General features: G+C 39.9%; 1 protein-coding gene across 4 annotated transcripts in view; it reads left to right on the top strand.

Annotated features, from left to right (window-relative positions):
- Cka (Connector of kinase to AP-1) overlaps positions 1–10,351 on the top strand; it is a 64,346-nt gene extending 53,995 nt beyond the window's left edge. For 2 of the 4 annotated variants that reach the window (XM_071685547.1, XM_071685548.1), the window contains exons 12-15: positions 880–1,062; positions 6,306–6,475; positions 6,660–6,825; positions 7,752–10,351. In XM_071685547.1, coding sequence (XP_071541648.1) covers positions 880–1,062; positions 6,306–6,475; positions 6,660–6,825; positions 7,752–7,921 — 689 coding nt within the window. In that variant the 3' untranslated portion in view covers positions 7,922–10,351. The remainder of the gene's footprint in view (positions 1–879; positions 1,063–6,305; positions 6,476–6,659; positions 6,826–7,751) is intronic. The other 2 variants (XM_071685549.1, XM_071685550.1) reach the window with 1 other exon arrangement.
- The last annotated feature ends 722 nt before the right edge of the window (positions 10,352–11,073 follow it).

Consider the following 11,073-nt stretch of genomic DNA (forward strand, 5'->3'; position numbering starts at 1 on the left):
ACAAGATAGAAGATGTGGGATGTCAGATAGAGGGAAAGATGTGGGATGAAGTATGAGTGAGTTAAGAGAAATACCTTGGAGTGGTTTTGTTCTCTGGAGAGAATGATGTAAAATGAATTGGAGTTAGGGGAAGACATCCATCTTCCATGGAGGGGGAAAATAAGGGAATATATACATATATATTTTTGGGAGATGGAGTATATTCTGGTGGTTTGTCATGATAGGGCACCCTGGAGGCTTTTCTTCATGGCTGCCTCCTGAGGGCAAGTTCTCAGTGAGGAGACCAGGTGCTAGAGAGTTATAGATTTTTACCTCTTATTTTATCCCAGTTTTCCCAATTTCCCTGCTTTTTACTTTCTCCTTGTGTATTGTTGCTGACACTGTGCCTGTTCTCTCAGTACATTCTGATTTCATAGTGAAGGCAAGCAACCCATGTTTGACTTGTTGTAGTCAAGGCAGATAGTTTGATCACTTACTTTGGTTCTATGACACTTAGTCTTTGAGATGAACAGTGAGAATGCCATGGGAAGAGCTTGCATGTGCTTCTATCTTCTTATTGCAGAAAAAAAGCTTACATTATGTTGACAGATAGAATGATGAAACTCATTGAGTGATGACTTATGGAGTGTTGTTTGCTGATTGAAATCAGGCTAGAGTGGAACACGTGCTTTTGATACAAATATATTATTGTTTATACTCAGAAATTTGAAAGAACTCAAGTTAGCTAAAGCTTACTGATACATGTGTGCTTATTAACATTTGGTGATCTATTTCTTTGCCTTTTTGAGTGATTGTTGAGTTATTTTATGATGATTGTTATATATTAAAAGTTGTCAATAATTTGAACTGAGTTGTAAGAGAAAACTAATTATATTGAAGAATGTATCATTGCAGACCCAAGTGTGGTAGGCGGAAGTTTATCAGGTCATACAGATGCAGTGTGGGGCTTGACATTCCATCCACAGCGCCAGCATCTTTTATCCTGTGCAGCAGATTCTACAGTTAGATTGTGGTCTGCTGATGCCCGCTCACCGTTACTATATACATATGCTGTTGAAAAAGGTATTTTTTTTGTGCTTTACAGTGAATATTACTGATTTTTATTTGTGCCGTTATTGAAGGTAATTGTTTTGAATTATATTTCTTTGTGACAAATCAGGAAGTTTGACTTTTATATTTGATACTTTGTTGTGATGAGATTCCCCTGCTGTCATGATAATGTCAGTTGGAAACAATTAGATTGAAAGGGGACTATTTTTAATACTAATTTTCTCTCCTGCTGTAGTGAGGTAGTGCTGGGAGCAAGCTGGCAATATCCTTATTTGCACACAACCTCTTTAAGTTGTTGCATAGAATATACTGAAAGTAGAGCCATCCATCTGCAGCTGAACTCTGAAACTACTCTTTGGTTTACCTTGACTGCTTCGTATGCCCTGTTTCAGCCCATTGACAGCACCCCCCTCCCCCCTCCTTCCCACACATGTAACAGCGATCTAATTCATTCCATCCTGTGCAAACCTCTTACCTTCTTTGATATTCATGCCCATATTGCTCAAAGCTTCTTTCATCTTTCTCCTTTTTCCCGTTCTTCCTTCCACTTCTGACACATAGACTCTCTTAATTAGTCTTTCTTTGTTTATCCTCTCCATATCCCAGCCATTTCAGTATACTGGTAGTCTTGTTCAGTCAGACTAGGCTTGCTGATTCACTACCCTCTTACATTGTCATTTCTGACATGATCAGCCATCTTTGCACCACATGTCAGCCTTATGCATTTCATTCTATCTCTCACATTTCTCTTTTCTCATGCACTCCCATGCTCTCATTCTCACGAACTTCTGGAGTCTCTCAGCAGTGCATTGTCATCTGTAAACAGCAACTGATTAGCCTTTCCTAACCTTCAGCCTCCTGCTTATTGTGAACCAACCCCTCATTTGTAAGACCCTTGCATCTAGATCCCTCACCACTTTATCCATAAACAAATTAAACATACATGGTGACATTGTACATCCCAGGTACAGAAACATCTTTTCCAAGGAACTGCTTTCCCTCCTCCCTAGCTACTTGCACATGTGCTATACTTTTTCATTAAAAACTTTGCACTGCTTGTATTAGCATTCCTGTCTATCTCTCTATATCTCTTACACCTATTCATATTGGAACTCCCTCAGAGGGGTGGCCATGGTAACATTCTCCAATTTTAAAGAACTCCACTGCTGCTGCTTAGTCTTTAGTGCCTCATCCTTAACAGGCCACTGGCAGAAGGCAAATCTCGCATAGTGTTTGCGGAGGCTCCATGGCATTCCTGTTACACCATATATTTGTTATACCTTCCACAAGGCATCTCTGCCAACCCTGTCTTATGATATTTTGTAATACATAAATGCTGCAAATAAAGTCCTCTTTCTCTAAGCATTTTTAAACTGAGTCTTCATAGGAAATAACTGGTCCTTTTTTCCTACATTACTTCTAAAGCCACATTGCTTCCCCCATTCTGATGCTCTGTGCATCCTCTGGCACCACTCTCCTAAAAACTTGCCACTTATTTAAAAAAACTTATACCTCTGTAACTCAAGCACTCACTTTTATCCTTCTTGCCTATTTTTTTTTTTTTCCATACTATTCGCCATCTCCTGCATTGGCGAAATAGCGTTAAGAACAGAGGACTGAGCCTTTGAGGGAAATTCTCACTTGGCCCCTTCTCTGTTCCTCCTTTTGGAAAATTAGAAATGAGAGAGGAGGATTTACAGCCCCCTGGTCCCTCCCCTTTTAGTCGCCTTCTACAACATGCAATGAATACGTGGAAATTATTCTTTCTCCCCTAATATATTTTTTTTTTTTTTTTTTTTTTTTTTTTTTTTTTATACTTTGTCGCTGTCTCCCGCGTCTGCGAGGTAGCGCAAGGAAACAGACGAAAGAAATGGCCCAACCCCCCCCCCCATACACATGTACATACACATGTCCACACACTTGTATACATACCTACACAGCTTTCCATGGTCCACCCCAGACGCCTCACATGCCCTGATTCACTCCACTGACAGCACGTCAACCCCTGTATACCACATCGCTCCAATTCACTCTATTCCTTGCCCTCCTTACACCCTCCTGCATGTTCAGGCCCCGATCACACAAAATCTTTTTCACTCCATCTTTCCACCTCCAATTTGGTCTCCCTCTTCTCCTCGTTCCCTCCACCTCCGACACATATATCCTCTTGGTCAATCTTTCCTCACTCATTCTCTCCATGTGCCCAAACCATTTCAAAACACCCTCTTCTGCTCTCTCAACCACGCTCTTTTTATTTCCACACATCTCTCTTACCCTTACGTTACTTACTCGATCAAACCACCTCACACCACACATTGTCCTCAAACATCTCATTTCCAGCACATCCATCCTCCTGCGCACAACTCTATCCATAGCCCACGCCTCGCAACCATACAACATTGTTGGAACCACTATTCCTTCAAACATACCCATTTTTGCTTTCCGAGATAATGTTCTCGACTTCCACACATTTTTCAAGGCTCCCAAAATTTTCGCCCCCTCCCCCACCCTATGATCCACTTCCGCTTCCATGGTTCCATCCGCTGACAGATCCACTCCCAGATATCTAAAACACTTCACTTCCTCCAGTTTTTCTCCATTCAAACTTACCTCCCAATTGACTTGACCCTCAACCCTACTGTACCTAATAACCTTGCTCTTATTCACATTTACTCTTAACTTTCTTCTTCCACACACTTTACCAAACTCAGTCACCAGCTTCTGCAGTTTCTCACATGAATCAGCCACCAGCGCTGTATCATCAGCGAACAACAACTGACTCACTTCCCAGGCTCTCTCATCCCCAACAGACTTCATACTTGCCCCTCTTTCCAGGACTCTTGCATTCACCTCCCTAACAACCCCATCCATAAACAGATTAAACAACCATGGAGACATCACACACCCCTGCCGCAAACCTACATTCACTGAGAACCAATCACTTTCCTCTCTTCCTACACGTACACATGCCTTACATCCTCGATAAAAACTTTTCACTGCTTCTAACAACTTGCCTCCCACACCATATATTCTTAATACCTTCCACAGAGCATCTCTATCAACTCTATCATATGCCTTCTCCAGATCCATAAATGCTACATACAAATCCATTTGCTTTTCTAAGTATTTCTCACATACATTCTTCAAAGCAAACACCTGATCCACACATCCTCTACCACTTCTGAAACCGCACTGCTCTTCCCCAATCTGATGCTCTGTACATGCCTTCACCCTCTCAATCAATACCCTCCCATATAATTTACCAGGAATACTCAACAAACTTATACCTCTGTAATTTGAGCACTCACTCTTATCCCCTTTGCCTTTGTACAATGGCACTATGCACGCATTCCGCCAATCCTCAGGCACCTCACCATGAGTCATACATACATTAAATAACCTTACCAACCAGTCAACAATACAGTCACCCCCTTTTTTAATAAATTCCACTGCAATACCATCCAAACCTGCTGCCTTGCCGGCTTTCATCTTCCGCAAAGCTTTTACTACCTCTTCTCTGTTTACCAAATCATTTTCCCTAACCCTCTCACTTTGCACACCACCTCGACCAAAACACCCTATATCTGCCACTCTGTCATCAGACACATTCAACAAACCTTCAAAATACTCATTCCATCTCCTTCTCACATCACCACTACTTGTTATCACCTCCCCATTTACGCCCTTCACTGAAGTTCCCATTTGCTCCCTTGTCTTACGCACCCTATTTACCTCCTTCCAGAACATCTTTTTATTCTCCCTAAAATTTACTGATAGTCTCTCACCCCAACTCTCATTTGCCCTTTTTTTCACCTCTTGCACCTTTCTCTTGACCTCCTGTCTCTTTCTTTTATACTTCTCCCACTCAATTGCATTTTTTCCCTGCAAAAATCGTCCAAATGCCTCTCTCTTCTCTTTCACTAATACTCTTACTTCTTCATCCCACCACTCACTACCCTTTCTAAACAGCCCACCTCCCACTCTTCTCATGCCACAAGCATCTTTTGCGCAATCCATCACTGATTCCCTAAATACATCCCATTCCTCCCCCACTCCCCTTACTTCCATTGTTCTCACCTTTTTCCATTCTGTACACAGTCTCTCCTGGTACTTCCCCACACAGGTCTCCTTCCCAAGCTCACTTATTCTCACCACCTTCTTCACCCCAACATTCACTCCTCTTTTCTGAAAACCCATACTAATCTTCACCTTAGCCTCCACAAGATAATAGTTATTTATATTTATTTTGCTTTGTTGCTGTCTCCCGTGTTAGCAAGGTAGCGCAAGGAAACAGACGAAAGAATGGTCCAACCCACCCACATTCACACACGTCCACACACGCAAATATACATACCTATACATCTCAACGTATACATATATATATATACACACACAGACATATACATATATACACATGTACATAATTCATGCTGTCTGCCTTTATTCATTCCCATTTCCATATATAGTTATTTATTTATATTTATTATACTTTTTCGCTGTCTCCCGCGTTAGCGAGGTAGCACAAGGAAACAGACGAAAGAAATGGCCCAACCCACCCACATACACATGTTTATACATACACGTCCTTACACAGTACATATGCATACCTATACATCTCATCGTATACACATATATACACACAGACATATACATATACAGTATACACATGTACATAATTCATACTGGCTGCCCTTATTTATTTCCTTCGCCACCCTGCCACACATGAAATGACAACCCCCTCCCCCCGCATGTGCATGAGGTAGCGCTAGGAAAAGACAATAAAGGCCACATTCATTCACACTCAGTCTCTAGCTGTCATGTACAATGCACCGAAACCACTGCTCCCTTTCCACATCCAGGCCCCACAAAAACTTTCCAAGATTTACCCTAGACGCTTCACATGCCCTGGTTCATATTAGCATTATATAGGTATTGGCATTATATAGGTATTCTGCTAGTCCTCATGTGCTTCACCTTGGGTCATACAGACATTGAAAAGCATTGGCTGACCAGTCGATGATACCATTATCCTCTTTTTTGAGGAACTCAACTGTAATCCCATTCACTCCTCATATCTATTGATGATAGTTTAGGATTTATGCTTCATGGGATACCATGGTATGAAAATAGATGGTTCTTAATTTATATTCCAGAGATATTGTTTTGTGTTGTGATTATTTTTTTCAGTTGATGGATTTGTACAGCAGTAATGTAAAAATATTCTTTGTAACCTCCTGTATTATCTTTGACTGTAGATGGCATCCCCACCTCGGTTGACTTTGTGTACGAGTCAAGCAACCAGTTTGTATGCAGCTTTAACACAGCTAACTGTGTCGTATTTGACCTGGAGACTGGTAAACCCATCATGCGTCTTGACACAGAACCTGATCAGGGCAGCAATTCACTGAACCGACAGATTAATAGAGTAAGTAAGGTTTCAGTTGTTACCAAATCTGTTAATGTACATAGATATTCACATTCATAGACAGTGTTGTTATAGTAATTGTTTATTTAACTAAAATGTGAAAAGTCAATATAGTTTAACCATCGTTGCATATAAAAGGATATATAAATTTTTTGCGGGCATTTATAAGTTATTTTCACCACAGGTTGTGTCCCACCCTACTCTACCACTAACTATCACAGGCCATGAGGACCGTCATATTCGGTTCTGGGACAATAATAGTGGCCGTTTAGTTCAGTCAATGGTAGCTCACCTAGACTCCGTCACTTCCTTGGCTGTTGATCCCAATGGCCTCTACCTCCTCTCAGGCAGTGAGTTTTACTTACCATTACCATAATTTTCATGTATTATGTCTCATTGAAAAGTACCTGTTTTCAAACATTCTCTTAGTATGTTGACTTGGACTCATGATTTGAGTTATGAACAGCTTAAAAAAGTGTAGAAGGCCCCGGATATGTCTTTGCAAGGTGTACTTAACCAAATAGATTGTAGGAGGTTTTTGGGGCCTGTGTGCTGTGGCTTTCAACTGCTTCGTTGACCAGTGACCCAACTCTGCAGCTTGGACTAAGCCCAAACCTTCAGAGTAGAAATCCCACAGACTACTCCAGGTATAATCCAGGGCTGTGTCATCTGCAAACAGCCACTGACTCATCATGCTCCCCCCTGGCAGACACAAGACCTGCCTCATGCTCTCAAATGTTTCACGTTACCTTTCTCACCACTCCACATGTTGACATGACACATTCTTGACACTGACCTATATTCAATTTATACTGATGTAAGCACTCAACTACACTGTCATCCAATTTCTTAAGAAACTCATCTGTAATCCCACCTGCTCCTGCCATTTTGCCACACGTCATCTTACGCAAGGCTTCTTGCATGTCTTCTTTTTTATTGTACCATGTTACTAGGACTGTGATTCTACATACAACCTATACCCAGATGCAACACATCTGCCCATCTTCTCTTCTTTTCCAATTAACACTTCTCCAGCTGCTCTTCTCATTTTGTTTTTATTTTGCTGTTTTTTGCGTCAGCAAGGTAGCATCATGTATAGACTACTGAACCTTTGGGAAAAACCTTTCTCTTAGCTCCTTCCTCTGTACAGCAAAGGAGAGAATATGTGGTGGATTTGAGTTTATTTATGCTTTTTTTGAGAATGGTGTCAATTGCCTCGAGCTTTATAAGTAATTTGTTAGATAGGGTCATGCTTAAACTGAATCATCTTCTTCAGGTCATGACTGCAGTATCCGCTTGTGGCAGCTGGACAGTAAGCAGTGTGTGCAGGAGATAACTGCCCACAGAAAGAAGTTTGATGAGAGTATATTTGATGTGGCCTTTCATCCCAGCAAGCCCTTCATCGCGAGTGCAGGAGCTGATGCCCTAGCTAAAGTCTTTGTTTGATCACAGAGCAACTCCAATAGACAGAGTAACAAGTCCAAACCCCAAGCTGCTGGTGGAGAAGCAGATTCCAGGGCTACAGTATTCCTCTAATGCCTCGGACTCTCAGTGTGCAGAAGACATATAGAGTGCTGTGTTAACAATGATACGGACAGTACTAGCGTATCCACTTGGGAGTTTGAGACCTAATTTGAATGTTTTCTAAGAAGACTTCATTAAAGCATTAGTAGGTACTTCTAATGAAGTTAACTGTATTACTCATCTTGGTAAGACCACATACCTGAAACTTAGATCAGGTGGAAGTAAAATCGTACATGCTTCTGGTCTCAGGCTCTCGTTATGATAATCTATATAATGCTCTCTCATCTGACACACTGAATAGCTGGCCTGATTCTAAAGCCATTCTGTGAGCTATAAGTAATACTTGGTTTAGCTGGTTCTGGATTACATTTGGAATCTGATGTTTTCTTGATTACTTAGGTGCTTGAAAACCTACAGATGCCAATTAATCTCAGTCACCACATTCAAAAGTATTTTTTATAACCTTGTGGAAATGTACAGAATTTTGGGCTTGCTGTGGTAGCCCGGAATCAGCTCAAGCCGTAATACTCTAATTTAAGCCAGATTCCACCCAAGAATGAATGGCTACAGAGCTCTTAACAAATTCATAGTGGTGCATATGAATCCCTTCTGTAGCAGACAGTGACCAACCCTGTAAATTCCTGGTACTAGTGGTAATGAATATAACAAATCGTTAAAGTTATAGAGAGTTACCACTACTTAATTATACTTGGAATTATACAAGAATTAAAAGTGATTTTACTGAATGCCCTGGATGTGTTATTTTCAGTGGCATCCTGTTGATGGGAACTGAAGTATCCATGAACCTATAGAAAAAGGAGCTGTGGTCACTGACACAGAGTGAGAGATCAGTGAGACTCTCCTGGTGAAGCGGATACACTTCTCGACTAGTCTTTAAAGGGTTAACGTGGAAGTTACCCTTTGGTTTAAGAATACTGGCTTGCACGCAGACTTTAATCATGGGATGGTTTACATTCTTATATTTATCTGTAAATAAGACAGTTCACTTCTTGCTCATATTATTAGGCATATGTATATGCCAAATGTTGCTGGGAAAATAATTGGTCTTGTTATCTCAAAGGGAAGAATGTAAATAAACACCAGCCTTACTTCAAGAAACTCATTTTACAGAGGGTAATGAAGCCCTTTGACTGTTTAGATTAACAATAAATTAATTACAGAAAAAAGTTGTTCAGATCTGACTGGTCACACATGGGTAATTGTCAAAGATTTACAATAATGCAATTGCCCCTGATGAGTATTATTCAGATTTGTGAGAGAATGAATAAATGGAGAGGAGGCAGCATGTGACTAACAGCAAAACATCATTTAGGCTTGGTGAACTATACAAGAAGCCTGTCTATATAAAGCTTTATTTTTGTATTTTTTTATTTACATAACAGTTATTTTCCCATCAGCACTTGACTGATCCCACCCTCATTGCAGTCTTCATAAGCATCAATTCATTGTGTGTGATGACATCAGAGATTCTGAGCCTTGGATGCATTTGATATAATGAGTATGTTTCATTAATGCATTGGATGAACAAGCAATTATTTCAAGCCCCGAACAATGTTCAGCTAAAGTTTTCTCCTTAATTTTATTCATCTAAGGAGTCAGCTGACCAGGAAGCTGATTCTGCTCTTTCTATTGTGTAAACTAGTTAGGAGTTACCAAGCCTTAACGCTGAAAAAAATTCTCACTAGTAGACTGCTCCTAAGCAGATATACTCTCATATGTATAGTTTCTTCTTATAGTTAATATATAGTATATTATTTGAGATATGCAGGGAGAGTAAACCTCAGAGTTGAGTGATTAAGTTGGTAATTTCTCAGTGACAACAGCATTAGTTTGGATAAAAGTAAGTGGCATTTGTATATTAAAAGCAGTTTGAAGTATGATTTTTTTTTTAGAATTTTTTAAGTTATCAGACCAAGCTGGTTAAATAATTAGCAAGTATAAAAGTTTTTATTCACTTCTTCCCAAGAAAGGATGTTGGCCATATGAAAAACATAAGAAAGCAAGTGTATGTATTGTAGATTTTCATTTTCATTATTGACAGTGATATAGTCATTATGACTGCAAAATCAGTATTGTTCTTTGTGTTAAAGTTGTTTGCCTAAATTTTCACTAATCCTGGCTATTGTCCACATCTGTATAAAGTAAACTGCTATATATGGATTTGGGATATAGTTGGGTTTTTGCATATTTTAGTAAGAATTTCGAGCCTATTTTACTTAGGAAAAATTCACTTACGGTTAGTTTTCTTAAACTTTTACTAAACTAGCTCAATTATACATTTTAAGGTTTTTAATTTTTATTTAAAAAAATATAGATTTGAAAATTACAGTCTCACATGTTTTAATCAGTATTCTTGAATGTGGAAGTGATGATAAGTTTTGCAGTTTTTTGTTCCCAGCATCATCCCACTTCTTAAGAGGAATGAATGATAATGGGGTTGACTTGTCACAGTGCCTACCCCACTTTGGGATGTCCACTACAGGATATTTTATTATTCAAACATGAAAAGCCTGTAAGGATTACAGACAGTTGAATATGGTACTTGCTGTCACAGTCATTCAACCACACTCTCTCTCAGGCCTTTTTTCTCAATAGAGAAGGCATTACCACTGACCAGCAAGGAATTACAAGTACTGTCTGCTTGGGTATTAGGAGGGTTAGTGGCAGCTGTATAGTGAGCCAGCACTTCACTGTCTCATTTGGCTCAGATCGCTGTCCTTTCTCTCTGCCTCATCTGTATATGGACTACTGGCATTCACTCCAAAAACAATTTCTCCATCTCACACATAACACTTGACAACATGTAACTCACATAACTTGTTTTTCATTACTAGATCTTCCATCGGTAAATGCTGTGTGCTCGTCCTACCCTGTGGTAGAATCATAATGTATGCTCTCGTACATACTCTTTCTGGAGCAGCAGGTGAAAGAGAACAGTTTCAAATGCTAGTTAACTTTGTGAATCATTCAAACTTGTGCAAGTAAATCATGGACCAACAAGAGGGTACAGCACAATACATCTTATCCTTACAAATGATTGGACACTATTTCAG

This window comes from Panulirus ornatus, chromosome 40 (genome assembly GCF_036320965.1).
Source record: "Panulirus ornatus isolate Po-2019 chromosome 40, ASM3632096v1, whole genome shotgun sequence".
Lineage (NCBI taxonomy): Eukaryota > Metazoa > Arthropoda > Malacostraca > Decapoda > Palinuridae > Panulirus > Panulirus ornatus.